The following is a 27,179-nucleotide window of genomic DNA, read 5'->3' as shown; positions in this document are numbered from 1 at the left end:
ACCCCCACACCCCGTCACCCCCACACCCCGTCACCCCCACACCCCCCACCCCCACACCCCCGTCACCCCCACACCCCTCACCCCCACACCCCATCGCCCCCACACCCCGTCACCCCCACACACCCGTCACCGCCACACCCCGTCACCCCCACACCCCACACCCCGTCACCCCCACACCCCTCACCCCCACACCCCGTCACCCCCACACCCCCCACACCCCGTCACCCCCACACCCCTCACCCCCACACCCCGTCACCCCCACACCCCGTCACCCCTCACCCCCACACCCCGTCACCACCACACCCCCCACACCCCGTCACCCCCACACCCCTCACCCCACACCCCGTCACCCCCACACCCCCACACCCCGTCACCCCCACACCCCTCACCCCCACACTCCCCACCCCCACACCCCGTCACCCCCACACCCCTCACCCCCACACCCCGTCACCCCCACATCCCCACACCCCTCACCCCCACACCCCTCACCCCCACACTCCCCAACCCCACACCCCGCACCCCCACCCCCTCACCCCCACTCCCCTCACCCCCACACCCCGTCACCCCCACACCCCTCACCCCCACACCCCCCACCCCCACACCCCTCACCCCCACACTCCCCACCCCCACACCCCGTCACCCCCACGCCCCCCACCCCCACACCCCGTCACCCCCACACCCCGTCACCCCCACATCTCACCCCCACACCCCATCACCCCCACACCCCTCACCCCCACACCCCGTCACCCCCACACCCCTCACCCCCACACCCCTCACCCCCACACCCCGTCACCCCCACATCTCACCCCCACACCCCATCACCCCACACCCCTCACCCCACACCCCGTCACCCCCACATCTCACCCCCACACCCCACACCCCTCACCCCCACACCCCGTCACCCCCACACCCCTCACCCCCACACCCCGTCACCCCCACATCCCGTCACCCCCACACCCCTCACCCCCACACCCCTCACCCCCACACCCCTCACCCCCACACCCCATCACCCCACACCCCTCACCCCTCACCCCCACACCCCTCACCCCCACACCCCATCACCCCACACCCCTCACCCCCACACCCCGTCACCCCCACACCCCGTCACCCACACACCCCGTCACCCCCACAACCCGTCACCCCCACCCCTCACCCCCACACCCCGTCACCCCCACCCCTCACCCCCACACCCCGTCACCCCCACACCCCGTCACCCCGTCACCCCACACCCCTCATCCCCACACACCGTCACCCCCACAACCCGTCACCCCCGCACCCCCACACACCGTCACCCCCACCCGGTCACCCCCACACCCCTTACCCCCACACCCCACCCCCCACCCCATCATCCCCCACCCCTCCACCCCTCACCCCATCACCCCCACACCCCGTCACCCCCACCCCTCACCCCACACCCCTCATCCCCACACCCCGTCACCCCCACCCCGTCACCCCCACACCCCGTCACCCCCACACCCCACCCCCCCACCCCGTCACCCCCCCACCCTTCAACCCCACACCCCTCACCCCCACACCCCAACCCCCCCACCCCGTCACCCCCCCACCCCGTCACCCCCACACCCCGTCACCCCCACCCCGTCACCCCCACACCCCTCACCCCCACACCCCACCCCCCCCCACCCCGTCTCCCCCCCACCCCGTCACCCCCACACCCCGTCATCCCCACACCCCGTCACCACCCCACCCTGTCACCCCCACCCCTCACCCCCCACCCCTCACCCTCACACCCCCACACCCCCTCACCCCCCACCCGTCACCCCCACACCCTGTCACCCCCACCCCGTCACCCCCACACCCCACCCCCCCCACCCCGTCACCCCCCCACCCCGTCACCCCCCCCACCCCGTCACCCCCACACCCCGCCACCCCCACACCACGTCACCCCCCCCCACCCCGTCACCCCCACACCCCGTCACCCCCCCACCCTGTCACCCCCACCCCGTCACCCCCACACCCCTCACCCCCCACCCCTCACCCCCACACCCCCCTCACCCCCTCACACCCCGTCACCCCCACACCCCATCACCCCCGCCCCCTCACCCCCACCCCGTCACCCCCACACCCCCTCACCCCCCCACCCTGTCACCCCCACCCCGTCACCCCCCACACCCCTCACCCCCCCACCCCTCACCCCCACACCCCCTCACCCCCTCACACCCCGTCACCCCCACACCCCCTCACCCCCGCCCCCTCACCCCCACCCCGTCACCCCCACACCCCTCACCCCCACACCCCCTCACCCCCTCACACCCCGTCACCCCCTCACCCCCCCACCCTGTCACCCCCACCCCGTCACCCCCACACCCCTCACCCCCCCACCCCTCACCCCCACACCCCCTCACCCCCTCACACCCCGTCACCCCCACACCACGTCACCCCCTCCCCTCACCCCCACACCCGGTCACCCCACACCCCTCACACCCCCACCCCGTCACCCCCACACCCCTCACCCCCACACCCCGTCACCCCCACACCCCCACACCCCGTCACCCCCACACCCCTCACCCCCACACCCCGTCACCCCCACACCCCGTCACCCCTCACCCCCACACCCCGTCACCACCACACCCCCCACACCCCGTCACCCCCACACCCCTCACCCCCACACCCCGTCACCCCCACACCCCCCACCCCCACACCCCGTCACCCCCACACCCCTCACCCCCACACCCCGTCACCCCCACCCCCCCCACCCCCACACCCCGTCACCCCCACACCCCCCACCCCCACACCCCTCACCCCCACACTCCCCACCCCCACACCCCGTCACCCCCACACCCCTCACCCCCACACCCCGTCACCCCCACATCCCCACACCCCTCACCCCCACACCCCTCACCCCCACACTCCCCAACCCCACACCCCGCACCCCCACCCCCTCACCCCCACTCCCCTCACCCCCACACCCCGTCACCCCCACACCCCTCACCCCCACACCCCCCACCCCCACACCCCTCACCCCCACACTCCCCACCCCCACATCCCGTCACCCCCACGCCCCCCACCCCCACACCCCGTCACCCCCACACCCCGTCACCCCCACATCTCACCCCCACACCCCATCACCCCACACCCCTCACCCCCACACCCCGTCACCCCCACACCCCTCACCCCCACACCCCTCACCCCCACACCCCGTCACCCCCACATCTCACCCCCACACCCCATCACACCACACCCCTCACCCCCACACCCCGTCACCCCCACATCTCACCCCCACACCCCATCACCCCACACCCCTCACCCCCACACCCCGTCACCCCTCTACCCCACACCCCTCACCCCCACACCCCGTCACCCCCACATCCCGTCACCCCCACACCCCTCACCCCCACACCCCTCACCCCCACACCCCTCACCCCCACACCCCATCACCCCACACCCCTCACCCCCACACCCCTCACCCCCACACCCCATCACCCCACACCCCTCACCCCCACACCCCGTCACCCCCACACCCCGTCACCCACACACCCCGTCACCCCCCACACCCCATCACCCCACACCCCTCACCCCCACACCCCGTCACCCCCACACCCCTCACCCCCACACCCCGTCACCCCCACATCTCACCCCCACACCCCGTCACCCCCACACCCCGTCACCCCCACACCCCTCACCCCCCTCACCCCCACACCCCATCACCCCACACCCCTCACCCCCACACCCCGTCACCCCCACACCCCGTCACCCACACTCCCCAACCCCACACCCCGCACCCCCTCACCCCCACTCCCCTCACCCCCACACCCCGTCACCCCCACACCCCTCACCCCCACACCCCCCACCCCCACACCCCTCACCCCCACACTCCCCACCCCCACACCCCGTCACCCCCACGCCCCCCACCCCCACACCCCGTCACCCCCACACCCCGTCACCCCCACACCCCATCACCCCACACCCCTCACCCCCACACCCCGTCACCCCCACACCCGTCACCCCCCCACCCCGTCACCCCGCCACCCCCACACCACGTCACCCCCCCCCCACCCCGTCACCCCCACACCCCGTCACCCCCCCACCCTGTCACCCCCACCCCGTCACCCCCACACCCCTCACCCCCCCACCCCTCACCCCCACACCCCCTCACCCCCTCACACCCCGTCACCCCCACACCCCATCACCCCCGCCCCCTCACCCCCACCCCGTCACCCCCACACCCCCTCACCCCCCCACCCTGTCACCCCCACCCCGTCACCCCCACACCCCTCACCCCCCCACCCCTCACCCCCACACCCCCTCACCCCCTCACACCCCGTCACCCCCACACCCCCTCACCCCCGCCCCCTCACCCCCACCCCGTCACCCCCACACCCCTCACCCCCCCACCCCTCACCCCCACACCCCCTCACACCCCGTCACCCCCACACCCCCTCACCCCCCCACCCTGTCACCCCCACCCCGTCACCCCCACACCCCTCACCCCCCCCACCCCTCACCCCCACACCCCCTCACCCCCTCACACCCCGTCACCCCCACACCACGTCACCCCCTCCCCTCACCCCCACACCCCGTCACCCCACACCCCTCACACCCCCACCCCGTCACCCCCACACCCCTCACCCCCACACCCCGTCACCCCCACACCCCCCACACCCCGTCACCCCCACACCCCTCACCCCCACACCCCGTCACCCCCACACCCCGTCACCCCTCACCCCCACACCCCGTCACCACCACACCCCCCACACCCCGTCACCCCCACACCCCTCACCCCCACACCCCGTCACCCCCACACCCCCCACCCCCACACCCCGTCACCCCCACACCCCTCACCCCCACACCCCGTCACCCCCACCCCCCCCACCCCCACACCCCGTCACCCCCACACCCCCCACCCCCACACCCCTCACCCCCACACTCCCCACCCCCACACCCCGTCACGCCCACACCCCTCACCCCCACACCCCGTCACCCCCACATCCCCACACCCCTCACCCCCACACCCCTCACCCCCACACTCCCCAACCCCACACCCCGCACCCCCACCCCCTCACCCCCACTCCCCTCACCCCCACACCCCGTCACCCCCACACCCCTCACCCCCACACCCCCCACCCCCACACCCCTCACCCCCACACTCCCCACCCCCACACCCCGTCACCCCCACGCCCCCCACCCCCACACCCCGTCACCCCCACACCCCGTCACCCCCACATCTCACCCCCACACCCCATCACCCCACACCCCTCACCCCCACACCCCGTCACCCCCACACCCCTCACCCCCACACCCCTCACCCCCACACCCCGTCACCCCCACATCTCACCCCCACACCCCATCACCCCACACCCCTCACCCCCACACCCCGTCACCCCCACATCTCACCCCCACACCCCATCACCCCACACCCCTCACCCCCACACCCCGTCACCCCTCTACCCCACACCCCTCACCCCCACACCCCGTCACCCCCACATCCCGTCACCCCCACACCCCTCACCCCCACACCCCTCACCCCCACACCCCATCACCCCACACCCCTCACCCCTCACCCCCACACCCCTCACCCCCACACCCCATCACCCCACACCCCTCACCCCCACACCCCGTCACCCCCACACCCCGTCACCCACACACCCCGTCACCCCCACACCCCATCACCCCACACCCCTCACCCACACACCCCGTCACCCCCACACCCCTCACCCCCACACCCCGTCACCCCCACATCTCACCCCCACACCCCGTCACCCCCACACCCCTCACCCCCACACCCCTCACCCCCACACCCCTCACCCCCACACCCCATCACCCCACACCCCTCACCCCCACACCCCGTCACCCCCACACCCCGTCACCCACACACCCCGTCACCCCCACAACCCGTCACCCCCACCCCTCACCCCCACACCCCGTCACCCCCACCCCTCACCCCCACACCCCGTCACCCCCACACCCCTCATCCCCACACACCGTCACCCCCACAACCCGTCACCCCCGCACCCCCACACACCGTCACCCCCACCCCGTCACCCCCACACACCTTACCCCCACACCCCACCCCCCACCCCATCATCCCCCCACCCCTCCACCCCTCACCCCACCACCCCCACACCCCGTCACCCCCACCCCTCACCCCAAACCCCTCATCCCCACACCCCGTCACCCCCACCCCGTCACCCCCACACCCCGTCACCCCACCCCCCCACCCCGTCACCCCCCCACCCTTCAACCCCACACCCCTCACCCCCACACCCCACCCCCCCCCACCCCGTCACCCCCCCACCCCCACACCCCGTCACCCCCACCCCGTCACCCCCACACCCCCACACCCCACCCCCCCCACCCCGTCACCCCCCCACCCCGTCACCCCCACACCCCGTCACCCCCATCCCGTCACCCCCACACCCCCACACCCCACCCCCCCACACCCCGCCACCCCCACACCACGTCACCCCCCCACCCCGTCATCCCCACACCCCGTCACCACCCCACCCTGTCACCCCCACCCCTCACCCCCCCACCCCTCACACCCCCACACCCCCTCACCCCCCACCCCGTCACCCCCACCCCGTCACCCCCACACCCCGTCACCCCCGCCCCCTCACCCCTCACCCCCACACCCCACCCCCCCCACCCCGTCACCCCCCCACCCCGTCACCCCCCCACCCCGTCACCCCCACACCCCGCCACCCCCACACCACGTCACCCCCCCCCCCCACCCCGTCACCCCCACACCCCGTCACCCCCCCACCCTGTCACCCCCACCCCGTCACCCCCACACCCCTCACCCCCCCACCCCTCACCCCCTCACCCCCACACCCCCTCACCCCCTCACACCCCGTCACCCCCACACCCCATCACCCCCGCCCCCTCACCCCCACCCCGTCACCCCCACACCCCCTCACCCCCCCACCCTGTCACCCCCACCCCGTCACCCCCACACCCCTCACCCCCCCACCCCTCACCCCCACACCCCCTCACCCCCTCACACCACGTCACCCCCTCCCCTCACCCCCACACCCCGTCACCCCACACCCCTCACACCCCCACCCCGTCACCCCCACACCCCCTCACCCTCCCAACCCGTCACCCCCTCACCCCCCCACCCCGTCACCCCCACACCCCGTCACCCCCACACCCCCCCAGCCCGTCACCCCCCACCCCGTCGCCCCCACACCCCCACACCCCTCCACCCTGTCACCCCCACACCCCGTCACCCCCCCACCCCGTCACCCCCACACCCCGTCACCCCCCACCCTGTCACCCCCACCCCGTCACCCCCACACCCCGTCACCCCCACCCCTCACCCCCACACCCCGTCGCCCCCACACCCCCCACCCCCCACCCTCACACCCCCTCACCCCTCCACCCCTCACCCCCCCACCCCGTCACCCCCACACCCCGTCACCCCCACACTCCCCCACCCCGTCACCCCCACACCCCTTCACACCCCCCACCCCTCACCCCCACACCCCGTCGCCCCCACACCCCCCACCCCCCACCCTCACACCCCCTCACCCCTCCACCCCGTCACCCCCCCACCCCGTCACCCCCACACCCCGTCACCCCCACCCCTCACCCCCACACCCCGTCGCCCCCACACCCCCCACCCCCCACCCTCACACCCCCTCACCCCTCCACCCCCTCACCCCTCCACCCCTCACCCCCCCACCCCGTCACCCCCACACTCCCCCACCCCGTCGCCCCCACGCCCCGTCGCCCCCCCCACCCCGTCGCCCCCACACCCCGTCGCACCCACGCCCCGTCGCCCCCCCCACCCCGTCACCCCCACGCCCCGTCGCCCCCACACCCCATCACCCCCCCACCCCGTCGCCCCCACACCCCGTCGCCCCCACACCCCGTCACCCCCACACCCCGTCGCCCCCCACACCCCGTCGCCCCCACACCCCGTCGCCCCCACGCCCCGTCGCCCCCCCACCCCATCACCCCCCCACCCCGTCGCCCCCCCCACCCCGTCACCCCCACACCCCGTCGCCCCCACACCCCGTCACCCCCACACCCCGTCGCCCCCACACCCCGTCGCCCCCACACCCCGTCACCCCCACACCCCGTCGCCCCCACACCCCGTCGCCCCCCCACCCCGTCACCCCCACGCCCCGTCGCCCCCACACCCCATCACCCCCCCACCCCGTCGCCCCCCACACCCCGTCACCCCCACACCCCGTCACCCCCACACCCCGTCACCCCCACACCCCGTCACCCCCCCACCCCGTCACCCCCACACCCCGTCACCCCCACACCCCGTCGCCCCCCACACCCCGTCGCCCCCACACCCCGTCGCCCCCACACCCCGTCACCCCCACACCCCGTCGCCCCCCACACCCCGTCGCCCCCACACCCCGTCGCCCCCACACCCCGTCACCCCCACACCCCGTCGCCCCCCACACCCCGTCGCCCCCACACCCCGTCGCCCCCACACCCCATCACCCACCCACCCCGTCGCCCCCCCCCACCCCGTCACCCCCACACCCCGTCGCCCCCACACCCCGTCGCCCCCACACCCCTCACCCCCACACCCCTCACCCCGTCGCCCCCACGCCCCGTCGCCCCCCCACCCCATCACCCCCCCACCCCGTCGCCCCCACACCCCGTCGCCCCCACACCCCATCACCCCCCCACCCCGTCGCCCCCCCCACCCCGTCACCCCCCAACCCCGTCACCCCCTCACTCCGTCGCCCCCGCACCCCGTCGCCCCCGCACCCCGTCACCCCCACACCCCGTCACCCCCCCCACCTCGTCACCCCCACACCCCATCACCCCCCCACCCCGTCGCCCCCCCCACCCCGTCACCCCCACACCCCGTCACCCCCACACCCCGTCACCCCCACACCCCCTCACCCCCCCACCCCGTCACCCCCGCACCCCGTCACCCCCACACCCCGTCGCCCCCCCACCCCGTCGCCCCCCCACCCCGTCACCCCCGCACCCCCTCACCCCCCACACCCCGTCACCCCCCACACCCCGTCGCCCCCCCACCCCGTCGCCCCCACACCCCGTCGCCCCCACACCCCGTCACCCCCACACCCCGTCACCCCCACACCCCATCACCCCCCCACCCCGTCGCCCCCACACCCCGTCGCCCCCACACCCCGTCACCCCCACACCCCGTCACCCCCACACCCCATCACCCCCCACACCCCGTCGCCCCCACACCCCGTCACCCCCACACCCCGTCACCCCCACACCCCATCACCCCCCCACCCCGTCGCCCCCCACACCCCGTCGCCCCCACATCCCGTCGCCCCCCCACCCCGTCACCCCCACGCCCCGTCGCCCCCACACCCCATCACCCCCCCACCCCGTCGCCCCCCCCACCCCGTCACCCCCACACCCCGTCGCCCCCCACACCCCGTCACCCCCACACCCCGTCGCCCCCACACCCCGTCGCCCCCACACCCCGTCACCCCCACACCCCGTCGCCCCCCACACCCCGTCACCCCCACACCCCGTCGCCCCCACACCCCGTCGCCCCCACACCCCGTCGCCCCCACACCCCGTCGCCCCCACACCCCGTCGCCCCCCACACCCCGTCACCCCCACACCCCGTCGCCCCCACACCCCGTCACCCCCACACCCCGTCGCCCCCACACCCCGTCGCCCCCACACCCCGTCGCCCCCCACACCCCGTCACCCCCACACCCCGTCGCCCCCCACACCCCGTCACCCCCACACCCCGTCGCCCCCACACCCCGTCGCCCCCACACCCCGTCGCCCCCACACCCCGTCACCCCCACACCCCGTCGCCCCCCACACCCCGTCACCCCCACACCCCGTCGCCCCCACACCCCGTCGCCCCCACACCCCGTCGCCCCCACACCCCGTCACCCCCACACCCCGTCGCCCCCCACACCCCGTCACCCCCACACCCCGTCACCCCCACACCCCGTCACCCCCACACCCCATCACCCCCCCACCCCGTCACCCCCAGACACCGTCGCCCCCCCCACCCCGTCGCCCCCACACCCCGTCGCCCCCACACCCCGTCGCCCCCACACCCCTTACCCCCACACCCCACCCCCCACCCCATCATCCCCCCACCCCTCCACCCCTCACCCCACCACCCCCACACCCCGTCACCCCCACCCCTCACCCCAAACCCCTCATCCCCACACCCCGTCACCCCCACCCCGTCACCCCCACACCCCGTCACCCCACCCCCCCACCCCGTCACCCCCCCACCCTTCAACCCCACACCCCTCACCCCCACACCCCACCCCCCCCACCCCGTCACCCCCCCACCCCGTCACCCCCACACCCCGTCACCCCCACCCCGTCACCCCCACACCCCCACACCCCACCCCCCCCACCCCGTCACCCCCCCACCCCGTCACCCCCACACCCCGTCACCCCCACCCCGTCACCCCCACACCCCCACACCCCACCCCCCCACACCCCGCCACCCCCACACCACGTCACCCCCCCACCCCGTCATCCCCACACCCCGTCACCACCCCACCCTGTCACCCCCACCCCTCACCCCCCCACCCCTCACACCCCCACACCCCCTCACCCCCCACCCCGTCACCCCCACCCCGTCACCCCCACACCCCGTCACCCCCGCCCCCTCACCCCTCACCCCCACACCCCACCCCCCCCACCCCGTCACCCCCCCACCCCGTCACCCCCCCACCCCGTCACCCCCACACCCCGCCACCCCCACACCACGTCACCCCCCCCCCACCCCGTCACCCCCACACCCCGTCACCCCCCCACCCTGTCACCCCCACCCCGTCACCCCCACACCCCTCACCCCCCCACCCCTCACCCCCTCACCCCCACACCCCCTCACCCCCTCACACCCCGTCACCCCCACACCCCATCACCCCCGCCCCCTCACCCCCACCCCGTCACCCCCACACCCCCTCACCCCCCCACCCTGTCACCCCCACCCCGTCACCCCCACACCCCTCACCCCCCCACCCCTCACCCCCACACCCCCTCACCCCCTCACACCACGTCACCCCCTCCCCTCACCCCCACACCCCGTCACCCCACACCCCTCACACCCCCACCCCGTCACCCCCACACCCCCTCACCCTCCCAACCCGTCACCCCCTCACCCCCCCACCCCGTCACCCCCACACCCCGTCACCCCCACACCCCCCCAGCCCGTCACCCCCCACCCCGTCGCCCCCACACCCCCACACCCCTCCACCCTGTCACCCCCACACCCCGTCACCCCCCCACCCCGTCACCCCCACACCCCGTCACCCCCCACCCTGTCACCCCCACCCCGTCACCCCCACACCCCGTCACCCCCACCCCTCACCCCCACACCCCGTCGCCCCCACACCCCCCACCCCCCACCCTCACACCCCCTCACCCCTCCACCCCTCACCCCCCCACCCCGTCACCCCCACACCCCGTCACCCCCACACTCCCCCACCCCGTCACCCCCACACCCCTTCACCCCCCCCACCCCTCACCCCCACACCCCGTCGCCCCCACACCCCCCACCCCCCACCCTCACACCCCCTCACCCCTCCACCCCGTCACCCCCCCACCCCGTCACCCCCACACCCCGTCACCCCCACCCCTCACCCCCACACCCCGTCGCCCCCACACCCCCCACCCCCCACCCTCACACCCCCTCACCCCTCCACCCCCTCACCCCTCCACCCCTCACCCCCCCACCCCGTCACCCCCACACTCCCCCACCCCGTCGCCCCCACGCCCCGTCGCCCCCCCCACCCCGTCGCCCCCACACCCCGTCGCCCCCACACCCCGTCGCCCCCACGCCCCGTCGCCCCCCCACCCCGTCACCCCCACGCCCCGTCGCCCCCACACCCCATCACCCCCCCACCCCGTCGCCCCCACACCCCGTCGCCCCCACACCCCGTCACCCCCACACCCCGTCGCCCCCCACACCCCGTCGCCCCCACACCCCGTCGCCCCCACGCCCCGTCGCCCCCCCACCCCATCACCCCCCCACCCCGTCGCCCCCCCCACCCCGTCACCCCCACACCCCGTCGCCCCCACACCCCGTCACCCCCACACCCCGTCGCCCCCACACCCCGTCGCCCCCACACCCCGTCACCCCCACACCCCGTCGCCCCCACACCCCGTCGCCCCCCCACCCCGTCACCCCCACGCCCCGTCGCCCCCACACCCCATCACCCCCCCACCCCGTCGCCCCCCACACCCCGTCACCCCCACACCCCGTCACCCCCACACCCCGTCACCCCCACACCCCGTCACCCCCCCACCCCGTCACCCCCACACCCCGTCACCCCCACACCCCGTCGCCCCCCACACCCCGTCGCCCCCACACCCCGTCGCCCCCACACCCCGTCACCCCCACACCCCGTCGCCCCCCACACCCCGTCGCCCCCACACCCCGTCGCCCCCACACCCCATCACCCCCCCACCCCGTCGCCCCCCCCATCCCGTCACCCCCACACCCCGTCGCCCCCACACCCCGTCGCCCCCACACCCCGTCACCCCCACACCCCGTCGCCCCCCACACCCCGTCGCCCCCACACCCCGTCGCCCCCACACCCCGTCACCCCCACACCCCGTCGCCCCCCACACCCCGTCGCCCCCACACCCCGTCGCCCCCACACCCCATCACCCACCCACCCCGTCGCCCCCCCCACCCCGTCACCCCCACACCCCGTCGCCCCCACACCCCGTCGCCCCCACACCCCTCACCCCCACACCCCTCACCCCGTCGCCCCCACGCCCCGTCGCCCCCCCACCCCATCACCCCCCCACCCCGTCGCCCCCACACCCCGTCGCCCCCACACCCCATCACCCCCCCACCCCGTCGCCCCCCCCACCCCGTCACCCCCCAACCCTGTCACCCCCTCACCCCGTCGCCCCCGCACCCCGTCGCCCCCGCACCCCGTCACCCCCACACCCCGTCACCCCCCCACCCCGTCGCCCCCCCCACCTCGTCACCCCCACACCCCATCACCCCCCCACCCCGTCGCCCCCCCCCACCCCGTCACCCCCACACCCCGTCACCCCCACACCCCGTCACCCCCACACCCCCTCACCCCCCCACCCCGTCACCCCCGCACCCCGTCACCCCCACACCCCGTCGCCCCCCCACCCCGTCGCCCCCCCACCCCGTCACCCCCGCACCCCCTCACCCCCCACACCCCGTCACCCCCCACACCCCGTCGCCCCCCCACCCCGTCGCCCCCACACCCCGTCGCCCCCACACCCCGTCACCCCCACACCCCGTCACCCCCACACCCCATCACCCCCCCACCCCGTCGCCCCCACACCCCGTCGCCCCCACACCCCGTCACCCCCACACCCCGTCACCCCCACACCCCATCACCCCCCACACCCCGTCGCCCCCACACCCCGTCACCCCCACACCCCGTCACCCCCACACCCCATCACCCCCCCACCCCGTCGCCCCCCACACCCCGTCGCCCCCACATCCCGTCGCCCCCCCACCCCGTCACCCCCACGCCCCGTCGCCCCCACACCCCATCACCCCCCCACCCCGTCGCCCCCCCCACCCCGTCACCCCCACACCCCGTCGCCCCCCACACCCCGTCACCCCCACACCCCGTCGCCCCCACACCCCGTCGCCCCCACACCCCGTCACCCCCACACCCCGTTGCCCCCCACACCCCGTCGCCCCCCCACCCCGTCACCCCCACACCCCGTCGCCCCCACACCCCGTCACCCCCACACCCCGTCACCCCCCCACCCCGTCACCCCCACACCCCGTCGCCCCCCACACCCCGTCACCCCCACACCCCGTCGCCCCCACGCCCCGTCGCCCCCACACCCCATCACCCCCCCACCCCGTCGCCCCCCCCACCCCGTCACCCCCACACCCCGTCGCCCCCCACACCCCGTCACCCCCACACCCCGTCGCCCCCACACCCCGTCGCCCCCACACCCCGTCGCCCCCACACCCCGTCGCCCCCCACACCCCGTCACCCCCACACCCCGTCACCCCCACACCCCGTCACCCCCCCACCCCGTCGCCCCCCCACCCCGTCGCCCCCACACCCCGTCGCCCCCCCACCCCGTCGCCCCCACACCCCGTCACCCCCACACCCCCTCACCCCCACACCCCGTCACCCCCCCACCCCGTCGCCCCCACACCCCACACCCCCACACCCCGTCACCCCCACACCCCCACACCCCGTCACCCCCTCACCCCCCACCCCCACACCCCGTCGCCCCCACACCCCTCACCCCCACACCCCGTCACCCCCACACCCCCCACCCCAACACCCCGTCACCCCCACACCCCGTCCCCCCCCGACCCGGTGCCCTGCCCTCCCACTGTGCCCCCTGCCCCGGGGTGTGTCCCTCCTGTTGGCTGTGAGGTGCTGACCTTGAGGACGGTGGATCCGATGGTACAGGCCACGGGGTTCCCTCCGAACGTGTTGAAGGTGACTCCTTCAGTCATGGAAGCAGCAATCTCTGAAATACACAAGGCAGGGACCAGGGTAATCCTCGTTCCAGACCCACTCGGGCTGAGTGTGCAGGCCCTCTCCGCACGGAGCAAGGTATACACAATGTTCACAATCCCTTGGAGAGTGTTCGAGTACAGCAGCAGGGAGGGACTGTTGTGGCTCTATAAGGCACTGGTCAGATCACATCTGGAACAATGCGAGCAGTTTTAGAACATAGACCTAGAACAGTAGAGTGCAGTACAGGCCCTTCGGCCCACGATGTTGTGCTGGCCTTTTATCCTACTCTAAGATCAGACTAACCTACATACCCTTCATTGTACTTTCTTCCATGGGCCTATCCAAGAGTCACTTGAATGTCCCTAATGTCTCTGACACTACTCCCATTGCTGGCAGTGCATTCCTCACACCCACCACTCTCTGTGTAAAGAATCTACATCTGACTCCCTCCCTAAACCTTCCTCCAATGCACCTTGTGATAGCCAATTCCACTCTGGAAAAAAGTCTCTGTCTATTCACTCTATCTATGCCTCTCATCATCTTGTACACCTCTATCAAGTCACCTCTCATCCTTCTTCACTCCAATAATAAAAACCCTTGCTCCCTCAACCTTTCCCCATAAGACACACCCTCCAGTGCAGGCAGCATCCTGGTAAATCTCCTCTGCACCCTCGCTAAAGCTTCCACATCCTTCCTAAATGAGGTGACCTGAACTGAACACAATATTCCAAGTGTGGTCTAACCAGTGCCCTATAGAGCTGCAGCATAACCTCGCGGCTCTTAAACTCAAGTCCCCTGCTAATGAAAGACAACACACCATACGCTTTCTTAACTCCATCAACTTGGTTGGCAACTTTGAGGGATCTATGTACATGGACCCCAAGATCCCTCTGTTCCCCCACACTGCCAAGAATCCTGCCTTTAACCCTGTAATCTCTCAAATTCGACCCTCCAAAGCGAATCACTTCACGTTTTTCCAGGTTGAATTCTGTCAATGTCCCATTGCTACCTACAACAGCCCTCCACACTATCCACCACTTCACCAATCTTTGCTTTTCCCCAGGGCAGGATTGACTGGTACGAGGGGACATAGTTTGAAGATATTAGGAGGAAGGTATAAAGGAGACGTCAGAGGTAGGTTCTTTACACAGAGAGTTGTGAATGTATGGAATGTGTTGCCAGCGGTGATGGTGGAAGCAGAGTCATTGGGGACATTTAAGCGACTGCTGGACATGCACATGGATAGCAGTGAGTTGAGGGGTGTGTAGGTTCAGTTACTATATTTTACATTAGGATTAAACCACGGCACAGCATCGTGGGCCGAAGGGCCTGTTCTGTGCTGTACATTTCCATGTTCTAAGTTCATCGGCAAACTTACTAGCCCACCCCTTCCACTTCCTCATCCAAGTCATTTATAAAAATCACAAACAGCAGAGGTCCCAGAACTGATCTTTGCGGAACACCACTGGTCACTGAGCTCCAGGCTGAATACTTTCCATTTACCACCACCCTCTGTCTTCTATGGGCCAGCCAATTCTGTATCCAGACAGACAGGTCTCCCTGTATCCCATGCCTCCTTACTTTCTGAATGAGCCTATCGTGGGGAACCTGATCAAACGCCTCATTACAATCCATGAACACCACATCCACTGCTCTACTTTCATCAATCTGATTTGTCATACCCTCAAAGAATTCAATAAGGTTTGTGAGGCATGACCTGCCCCTCACAAAGTCACGCTGACTATCTCTAATCAAAGCTACGGTTTTCCAAGTAATCGTAAATCCTGTCTCTCAGAATCCCCTCCAATAATTTGCCCACCACAGACGCAAGATTGACTGGTCTGTAATTCCCAGAACAAAGAACAAAGACAATGTACAGCCCAGGAACAGGCCCTTCGGCCCTCCAAGCCTGAGCCGATCCAAATCCACTGTCTAAACCTATCGCCCAGTTCCTAAGCATCTGTATCCCTCTGCTCCCCACCTACTCCTGCATCTGTCCAGATGCATCTTAAGTGAATCTACCGTGCCTGCCTCTACCACCTCTGCTGGCACCGCGTTCCAGACACCCACCACCCTCTGTGTGAGGTACTTGCCGCGTGTATCCCCCTTACACTTTCCACCTCTCACCTTGAAAATGTGACCTCTCGTTATTGAATCCCTCTCCCTGGGAAAAAGCTTGTCTCTATCCACCCTGTCTATACCCTTCATGATTTTGTAAACCTCAATCAGGTCTCCCCCTCAATCTCTTTTTTCTAATGAAAACGATTCTAACCTACTCAACCTCTCTTCATAGCTAGCACCTTCCATACCAGGCAACATCCTCGTAAACCTCCTCTGCACCCTCTCCAAAGCGTCCACATCCTTTTGGTAATGTGGCGACCAGAACTGTACACAGTGTTCTAAATGTGGCTGAACCAATGTCTTGTACAATTTTAACATGACCTGCCAGCTCTTATACTCAATACCCCGTCCGATGAAGGCAAGCATACCATATGCCTTCCTGACCACTCTATCCACCTGTGCAGCCACCTTCAGGGTACAATGGATCTGCACTCCCAGATCTCTCTGCCCATCAACTTTTCCCAAGGCTCTTCCATTTACATTAATCCCAGGATTTTCCCTATTCCCGTTCCTGAATGAAGGAATAACATTTGCCATCCTCCAATCATCTGGCCATACCCTAGTGGACAGTGAAGACACAAAGCTCATCACCAAAGGGGCAGCAATCTCTTACCTCGCTTCCAATAATAACTTTGGGTATATCCCGTCTGGCCCAGGTTACTTATCTAGCCTCATGTTTTTCAAACTTTTCAGCACATTTTCCTTCTTAACATTAACCTGTCCAAGCATATCAGTCTGTTTCACGCTGTCCTCTCAAACATCAACGTCCCTCTCAGTAGTGAATACTGAAGCAAAGTATTCATTGAGGACCTCCCCTACCTCCTCCGACTCCAGGCACACGTTCCCTCCACTATCCCTGATCGGCCCTACCCTCACTCTGGTCATTCTCTTGTTCCTCACATAAATATAGAATCCCTTAGAGTTTTCCTTAATCCTACCCACTAAATCTTTGTCATGCCCTTTCTAGCTCTCCTAAATCCATTCTTCAGTTCCTTCCTGGCTACCTTGTAACACTCGAGAGCCCTGTCTGATCCTTACCTCCTCAATCTGAAGTAAGCTTCTTTCTTCCTCTTGACTAGATGTTCCACATCCCTTGTTATCCAAGGATCCTTCACCCTACCATCCCTTCCTTGCCTCACTGCGACCAACCTGTCCAGCACTCGCAGCAAATGCACCCAAAACAACCTCCACATTTCTGTCATGCATTTTCCTGAGAACGTGTTCCCAGTTTAGACGCCCTAGTTCCTGCCAATAACCGTGTAATTTGCCCCCCGCCCCCCAATAAATACTTTCCCCATACTGTCTGCTCCTAACCTTCTCCATGACTATAGTAAAGGTCAGGGAGTTATGAGCGCTACCACTGACATGCTCTCCCACTGAGAGATCTGACACCGCACCTGGTTTGTTGCCAAGCACCAGATCCAAAATGGCCTCCCTTCTAGTCGGCCTATATACGTATTGAGTCAGGAACCCTTCCTGGACACACCTGACAAAAACTGCTCCATCTAAACTATTTGAACTAAGGAGGTTCCAATCAATATTGGGGAAGTTAAAGTCACCCAAGATAAAAACCCTGTTCCTTTCCAAAATCTGCTTCCCAATCTGTTCCTGTTGCTGTTGGGAGGCTGTAGAAAATTCCCAATAAAGTGACTGCCCCTTTCCTGTTTCTGACTTCCACCCACACTGACTCTGTGTTCCACCCACCCTCCTCAACGATCTCCCTTTCTGTAGCAGTAATACCACTCCTGCTAGTGAGGTGAGGATTAAGGAGAACACGTGGCTACAGGGATGGTGCAGGAGGGAGGGTTCGGGTTTTTGGATAATTGGAGCTCTTTCTGGGGTAGGTGGGACCTCTACAAGCAGGATGCTCTTCATCTAAACCAGAGGGGTACCAATATCCTGGGTGGGAAATTCGCTAATGCTATGAAGGTGGATTTAAACTAATACAGCAGGGGGATGGGAACCAAAATTGTAGGACAGGTACAGAAGAGGATGAGAGTAGGGAGCTCCAAAATCAAGTATCTGACACTGGCAAGCGAGAACCTGGATTGAAGTGTGTGTACTTCAACGCGAGGAGCATCCGAAATAAAGTGGGTGAACTGGCAGCGTGGGTTGGTACCTGGGACTTCGATGTTGTGGCCATTACGGAGACATGGATAGAGCAGGGACAGGAATGGCTGTTGCAGGTTCTGGGATTTAAAGGTTTCAGTAAGAACAGAGAAGATGGTAAACGAGGGGAAGGTGTGGCATTGTTGATCAGGGACAGTATTACAGTTGTAGAAAGGATGTTTAGGGACTTGTTAACTGAGGTAGTTTGGGCTGAGGTTAGAAACAGGAAAGGAGAGGTCACCCTGTTGGGAGTTTTCTATCGGCCTCCAAATAGTCCCAGAGATGTAGAGGAAAGGATAGCAAAGATGATTCTGGATAGGAGTGAGAGAGGCAGGGTAGTTGTCATGGGGGACTTCAACTATCCAAATATTGACTGGGAACACTATAGTACGAGTACTATAGATGGGTCAGTTTTTGTCCAGTGTGTGCAGGAGGGCTTCCTGACACAGTATGTAGACAGGCCTACAAGGGGCGAAGCCACATTAGATTTGGTACTGGGGAATGAACCCGGCCAGGTGTTAGACTTGGAAGTAGGTGAGCACTTTGGTGATAGCGATCATAATTCTGTCAGGTTTACTTGAGTGATGGAAAGGGATAGTGTACTCCACCGAGCAAGAGTTCCAGCTGGGGGAAGGGAAATTATGATGCAATTAGGAAAGATTTAGGAAGTGTAGAATGGGGAAGGAAACTGCAGGGGATGAGCACATTAAAAATGTGGAGCTTATTCAAGGAGAAGCTCCTGTGTGTCCTAGATAAGTAAGTACCTGTCAGGCAGGGAGGAAGCTGTACAGCGTGGGGAGCCATGGTTTACAGAGGAAGTGGAATCTCTGGTCAAGAGGAAGAAGAAGGCTTGTGTTAGGATGAGATGTGAAGGCTCAGTTAGGGCGCTCGAGGGTTACAAGGTAGCCAGGAAAGACCTAAAGAGAGAGCTCAGAAGAGCCAGGAGGAGACATGAGAAGCTGTTGGCGGATAGGATCTGGGTAAATCCGAAGGCTTTCTAAAGGTATTTAAGGAATAAAAGAATGACGAGAGTAAGATTAGGGCCAGTCAAGGATAGTCGTGGGAAGTTGTGTGTGGAGTCAGAGGAGATAGGGGAAGCACTAAATGAATATTTTTCGACAGTATTCACTCTAGAAAATGACAATGTTGTCGAGGAGATTACTGAGATACAGGCTACTAGACTGGGGGTGGGATTGAGGTTCACAAGGAAGAGGTATTAGAAATCCTGCAGAGTGTGAAAATAGATAAGTCCCCTGGGCCGGATGGGATTTATCCTGGGATCCTCTGGGAAGCCAGGGAGGAGATTGCCGAGCCTTTGGCATTGATCTTTAAATCGTCATTGTCTCCAGGAATAGTGCCAGAAGACTGGAGGATAGCAAATGTGGTTCCCCTGTTCAAGAAGGGGAGTAGAGCCAACCCTGGTAATTATAGACCAGTGAGCCTTACTTCGGTTGTGGGTAAGGTGTTGGAAAGGGTTATAAAAGATCAGATTTATAATCAACTAGTAAGGAATAAGATGATTAAGGATAGTCAGCACGGTTTTGTGAAGGGTAGATCGTGCCTCACAAACCTTATTGAGGTCTTTGAGAAGGTGACCAAACAGGTAGATGAGAGTAAACCGGTTGATGTGGTGTATATGGATTTCAGCGAGGCTTTCGATAAGGTTCCCCAGTCGGCTATTGTACAAAATGCGCAGGAATGGGATTGTGGGAGATATAGCAGTTTGGATCAGTAATTGGTTTGCTGAAAGAAGGCAGAGGGTGGTGGTTGATGGGAAATGTTCATCCTGAAGTCCAGTTACCAGTGGTGTACCGCAAGGGTCAGTGTTGGGTCCACTGCTGTTTGTCATTTTTATAAACGACCTGGATGAGGGCATAGAAGGGTGGGTTAGTAAATTTGCAGACGACACTAAGGTCGGTGGAGTTGTGGATAGTGATGAAGGATGTTGTAGGTTACAGAGAGACATAGATAAGCTGCAGAGCTGGGCTGAGAGGTGGCAAATGGAGTTTAATGCAGAAAAGTGTGAGGTGATTCACTTTGGTCGGAATAACCGGAATGCAAAGTACTGGGCTAATGGTAAGATTCTTGGTAGTGTAGATGAGCAGAGAGATCTCGGTGTCCAGGTACACAGATCCTTGAAAGTTGCCACCCAGGTTGAGACGGTTGTTAAGAAGGCATACAGTGTTTAAGCTTTTATTAATAGAGGGATCGAGTTCTGGAACCATGAGGTTATGCTGCAGCTGTACAAAACTCTGGTGTGGCCGCACTTGGAGTATTGTGTACAGTTCTGGTCACCGCATTATAAGGAGGATGTGGAAGCTTTGGAAAGGGTGCAGAGGAGATTTACCAGGATGTTGCCTGGTATGGAGGGAAGGTCTTACATGGAAAGGCTGAGGGACTTGAGGCTGTTTTCGTCAGAGAGAAGAAGGTTGAGAGGTGACTTAATAGAGACATAAAAGATAATCAGAGGGTTAGATAGGGTGGACAGGGAGAGCCTTTTTCCAAGTATGGGGACGATAAGCACAAGGGGGCATAGCTTTAAATTGAGGGGAGATAGGTATAAGAGGTAGTTTCTTTAATCAGAGAGTAGTAAGGGTGTTGTATACTCAGGCGTTGTATACAGGGTGTTGTGTACCCCGGTGTTGTGTACCCCAGTGTTGTGTACCCTGGTGTTGTGTACCCCGGTGTTGTATACCCCAGTGTTGAATACCCTGGTGTTGTGTACCCTGGTGTTGTATACCCCGGTGTTTGATACCCTTGTGTTGTGTACCCCAGTGTTGTATACCCTGGTGTTCTATACCCTGGTGTTGTGTACCCTGGTGTTGTGTACCCTGGTGTTGTGTACCCCAGTGTTGTATACCCTGGTGTTGTGTATCCCGGTGTTGTATACCCTGGTGTTTGATACCCTTGTGTTGTATACCGCAATGTTGTATACCCTGGTGTTCTATACCCTGGTGTTGTGTACCCCGGTGTTGTGTACCCCAGTGTTGTATACCCCGGTGTTGTATACCCTGGTGTTGTGTACCCTGGTGTTGTGTACCCCAGTGTTGTATACCCCGGTGTTGTGTACCCCAGTGTTGTATACCCTGGTGTTGTGTACCCTGGTGTTGTGTACCCCGGTGTTGTATACCCCGGTGTTGTATACCCTGGTGTTGTGTACCCTGGTGTTATATATCCCGGTGTTGTATACCCTGGTGTTGTATACCCCGGTGTTGTATACCCTGGTGTTGTATACCCCAATGTTGTATACCCCGGTGTTGTATACCCTGGTGTTGTATACCCCGGTGTTGTATACCCCGGTGTTGTATACCCTGGTGTTGTGTACCCCAGTGTTGTATACCCCGGTGTTGTGTACCCCAGTGTTGTATACCCTGGTGTTGTGTACCCCGGTGTTGTATACCCCGGTGTTGTATACCCCGGTGTTGTATACCCTGGTGTTGTGTACCCTGGTGTTGTGTACCCCAGTGTTGTATACTCCGGTGTTGTGTACCCCAGTGTTGTATACCCTGGTGTTGTGTACCCTGGTGTTGTGTACCCCGGTGTTGTATACCCCGGTGTTGTATACCCTGGTGTTGTGTACCCTGGTGTTATATATCCCGGTGTTGTATACCCTGGTGTTGTATACCCCGGTGTTGTATACCCTGGTGTTGTATACCCCAGTGTTGTATACCCCGGTGTTGTGTACCCCAGTGTTGTATACCCTGGTGTTGTGTACCCTGGTGTTGTGTACCCCGGTGTTGTATACCCCGGTGTTGTATACCCTGGTGTTGTGTACCCTGGTGTTATATATCCCGGTGTTGTATACCCTGGTGTTGTATACCCCGGTGTTGTATACCCTGGTGTTGTATACCCCGGTGTTGTATACCCCGGTGTTGTATACCCTGGTGTTGTATACCCTGGTGTTGTATACCCCGGTGTTGTATACCCCGGTGTTGTATACCCTGGTGTTGTATACCCCGGTGTTGTATACCCCGGTGTTGTATACCCCGGTGTTGTATACCCTGGTGTTGTGTACCCTGGTGTTGTGTACCCCAGTGTTGTATACTCCGGTGTTGTGTACCCCAGTGTTGTATACCCTGGTGTTGTGTACCCTGGTGTTGTGTACCCCGGTGTTGTATACCCCGGTGTTGTATACCCTGGTGTTGTGTACCCTGGTGTTATATATCCCGGTGTTGTATACCCTGGTGTTGTATACCCCGGTGTTGTATACCCTGGTGTTGTATACCCCAGTGTTGTATACCCTGGTGTTGTATACCCCGGTGTTGTATACCCCGGTGTTGTATACCCTGGTGTTGTATACGCTGGTGTTGTATACCCCGGTGTTGTATACCCCGGTGTTGTGTACCCTGGTGTTGTATACCCCAGTGTTGTATACCCCGGTGTTGTATACCCTGATGTTGTATACGCTGGTGTTGTATACGCTGGTGTTGTATACACTGGTGTTGTATACGCTGGTGTTGTATACCCCGGTGTTGTATACCCTGGTGTTGTATACCCCAGTGTTGTATACCCTGATGTTGTAGACCCTGGTGTTGTATACCCTGGTGTTGTATACCCCAGTGTTGTATACCCTGATGTTGTATACCCTGGTGTTGTATACCCCGGTGTTGTATACCCCGGTGTTGTATACCCCGGTGTTGTATACCCTGGTGTTGTGTACCCTGGTGTTGTATACCCTGGTGTTGTATACCCCAGTGTTGTGTACCCTGGTGTTGTGTGTCCCCGTATTGTATACCCTGGTGCTGTGTGCCCCTGTATTGTATACCCTGGTGCTGTGTGCCCCTGTGTTGTATACCTGTTGTTGTATACCCTGATGTTGTCTGTGGGGTGTGCAGTCTGTGGGATCTCTTTGATGTTCCTGACAGTCTGGGTGAGCACATCTGCAGGAAGTGCATAAAGCCATCCACATGGTCACCCAGGACCATCAGGAAGGGCGCTGAGAGATGGACTGGGTGACCTTCGCTCAGAAGATGGGTAGTCGCCAGGTCAGTACTTTGGAAATCTGCAGAGTGCACCTCACTCAAGTGTAGTTTGTGATGCTGGAAAACAGTGAGAGTGGTGATTTCTCTGGGGAGTGCAGTCAGGATCCAGCCACCCTGGGAGCAAAAACGAGACGGAGAATACCCATGATGGGAGATTCAACCCCAGGGGAACAGGCCAATGGCCTCTTGGCGATAGCACCACATGATCAACCCAGTGACACAAGTTCAAATCCTGAAAGAGGCACCATTTCAATTCGAAAATAAAGCTCTGGAATTCTGAGTTTAATGATTTTCGGTGAAACCGTTCCTGGTTATGGGGATGGTCTGTCTGGTTGAGTAATGTGCTCTCAGGAAGGAGCCTTGCCATCTTTACCTGGTCTATCAGTCCTTCTCGCTGGACCCCTCACCTTTAAACTACTCACCAGGTGTGGTAACCACAGCACCCATGGGGAAGCCGTTGCCAATTCCCTTCGCCATGGTAACGATATCCGGTACCACTCCGTGCGACTGGAACCCCCAGTAATGGCTTCCCAAACGGCCAAATCCAGTTTGAACCTGTCAGACGCATCACACAAGGTCATGGGTCAAACTGAAATCACTCTTGCTGGAATCTGACCAATCAGACAAACCCATGTTAACCTTTCACCCCCAGCATGTCAGGACAGAACAGACCCACTGTGACCCCCCCACCTCCTCCTACAGACTGTCCCATTACCCCTCCCCTTGGAAATCACTCCACAGACACTGGTATCATCACCACTTTCTCCTTCAGTTACACACGGGGAACCCTCGACTCCCTCTGAGTGAACAGAGCCTCTGACCCTCCTGTTTGTATCTGTCAGCCAGGGCTCCCTGACTGGACCATGTTCACAGCCCTAACCAGGGAACCCAGATTCTCTGTGTTCCATTTGACTGACCACGTTACAGTCTCTACATCGATCCATTCCCCACCTACTCTCCTCTCCAACCCTCAATCCCACCTTGTCTGCCCCTTCCCCCAGTGTTCCTCCTTTCACTGCTCACAAACAGCATTCGATTCTGGATCAATGGTTAATTTAAAATCAGCCATGTTGGAAAATGATTGAAAATGTGGAGTAGAGTCTGGGGAGAGGCTGTCGATGAACAACCCGGACTGACTGACCAACTGACAGGTAGACAGACTGACTGACTGACTGACAGGCAGACAGACTGACTGACCAACTGACAGACTGAGTGACTGACCGATTGACTGACAGTTTGACTGACCCATTGATTGACTGACAGACTGACGGTCAGACTGTCAGGCTGAATGGCCTCCTCCTGTTCCTGTCATTGCACAGAGACATGTTTTAGAATAAGTTCACAAACTTCATAAAGGCTTCAGGAAAAGTGACTGGAAAGGGTGACAGAGTTTTACTTTGAAAAGCATTTACTGCACCCAATGATTAAAGAGACACCATCGACCAAACCCATTGGGACTTGAAACTATAAAAACAAACTGCTTTTTTCATCAAACTCTCCTCCTCACAATAATGCTTATTGTTCTGACAGATTGTAGGCCGTTATTTGGTTGTCACAACCTGCCTATTGCTGACAAAAGAGATATACTATTAAAGATTTTGTTCTTTCACTCATCAGGACACAATTGCAAGAATACCAAATGTTTGAGTGTGAGTGAGAACCTTTGATAGTGTGCAGCCATGGTCACATTAACAGTTATTATTCCGAGCATCCAGTCAGCTTCTGCCTTTGCAGTTTCCCAGCCCATTATTTTGAATAGCAGAATTACTGAGGATTATCCTGAGAATTCCATCCTGCAGCTCCAAGCTAAGTCAATCTTCCAGCTTCCTTTAACACATTCAAAATTCTATCTTCAATCTTTCCCTTCTGCAGGACAGTTAACACTTTCTCTAACTCCGGTCCAGGCCAAGCTAATTCGACCTTTCGCTCTTCCAATGCAGCTGGCTATAGACTACACCGGGCAAAGCAACTGCCTTCCCTGAGATATTTCGAGGATTATAGGGAAGAATGTAACCTGATCTCAACATTATTTCCTTCTCATACCTGAAACACATTAGCCTTGTATCTAATGAGGTGACATTGTGGCTCAGTGGTTAGCACTGTTGCCTCACAGAGCCAGAGATCCGGGTTCAATTCCAACCTTGGGCAACTGTGTGTATGGAGTTTGCACATTGTCTATGTGGGTTTCCTCCGGGTGCTCCGGTTTCCTCCCACAGTCCAAAGATGTGCAGGTTAGATGAATTGGCCATGCTAAATTGCCCTTAGTGTTCAGGGATGTGCAGGTTAGGGTGGATTGGCCATGGGAAATGTAGGGTTACAGGGATAGGGTGGGTCTGAGTGGGTTGCTCTTCGGAGAGTTGGTGCGGACTTGATGGGCCGAGTGACCTGCTTCCGCACTGTTGGGAATTCTATGACACTGTCGGGGATTCTATGACAATAAATGTTAATATTTTATCTTTGATCCTGACTAACTTTGATCTGATCAGTAAAAATGATAATTTAAAATAGAATTGTTTACAACTTGAATTCATTCAGACCTTTCTGGGACTTTGATAAATACAGGAACTGCTCAGATTTAGAAATAGCAGCCATTATCCCGAAATGTAAATAACTTAACTTCCCTCAGAATAAAATAATTTGATTTGTTCTGAGCACGTATTATGTAATGAAAATCTGTTGCTGCCAACGGGAATAGGGAACCGTACACAGTTAAACTGAAAGGGCAGAAATAGCAGTAAATCTGAGGAAAGGGAGGCATTTAGAATATATTAAAGGAGAACCAAGGAACTGTTAAGGAAAGGAAGAGTAAGCTATGAGTGTAAACTAGATTTAAAAAACAAGTACTGTGAAAGTTTCTATGAGCACACAAAAAGGAAACGTTCGGCTAAAATGAATATGGGTCCACTGCAGGCAGTGTCAGGAGCATTTATAATGGGGAATAAAAAAATTATGGGAAAAAACCAAATGATTATTTTGTGCCTGTTTTCATGGAGGAATATGCAATAAATCTCCCAGAAGCAGTGAACTAAATGGCGAGGGGCAATGAGGCGTTGAAGGCCATTGATTCTGGTAAGATGATTGTACTGGAGAAATTAATGGGCTGAAAGTAGATAATTTCCCAGGACCTAATAGTCTCCATCACAGAATATTGACGGTGGTGACTACAGGATTGACTATGATGACTATAGAATAGTTGGTGTTTTCGTGATGACCTTCCAAAGTTCTACAGATTCTGGAGTGATTCCTAAGGATTGGAAAGTTGTAAATGTCTCTCACTTTTTAAGGAAAGGAGTGAGAGAGAGAGAGAGAGAAAACCAGAAACTCCTGACCTGATGATCTTCCATCAATAGTACGGTATTCTAAAGGATGGGGCCTGTGGAAACCTGGTTTAGAATAATCTGATTGGCCATAGTCAGCACCGATTTGGGAATGAGAAATCATGTTTGATGAATTTATTGGAGGCTTTGTTACAAAAGAAAATTGCTAAAGGAAATCCAGTGGACGTACTGTACTTAGATTTTCAGAGATTTCCATTTTTGATTGTCCTCACAAGAGGCTGGTTTGACCAAAACAAATGAAAAAGCATTCA

At 62.4% G+C, this 27,179-nt stretch overlaps 1 protein-coding gene across 1 annotated transcript in view; it reads right to left on the bottom strand.

The window, feature by feature from the left end:
* agxt2 (alanine--glyoxylate aminotransferase 2) overlaps positions 1-27,179 on the bottom strand; it is a 301,925-nt gene that overhangs the window by 23,070 nt on the left and 251,676 nt on the right. Inside the window, exons 7-8 of the mRNA XM_087993908.1 lie at positions 24,013-24,145; positions 14,300-14,388 (exon numbers count right to left, since the gene is read on the bottom strand). Coding sequence (XP_087850034.1) covers positions 14,300-14,388; positions 24,013-24,145 — 222 coding nt within the window. The remainder of the gene's footprint in view (positions 1-14,299; positions 14,389-24,012; positions 24,146-27,179) is intronic.

Source organism: Chiloscyllium plagiosum, unplaced genomic scaffold (genome assembly GCF_037043375.1).
Source record: "Chiloscyllium plagiosum isolate Xiang-an unplaced genomic scaffold, Cpla_swu_hap1 HiC_scaffold_2, whole genome shotgun sequence".
Classification (NCBI taxonomy): domain Eukaryota; kingdom Metazoa; phylum Chordata; class Chondrichthyes; order Orectolobiformes; family Hemiscylliidae; genus Chiloscyllium; species Chiloscyllium plagiosum.
Note: the sequence above shows the minus strand (reverse complement) of the source record. Positions and strands in the feature narration are given on the sequence as shown.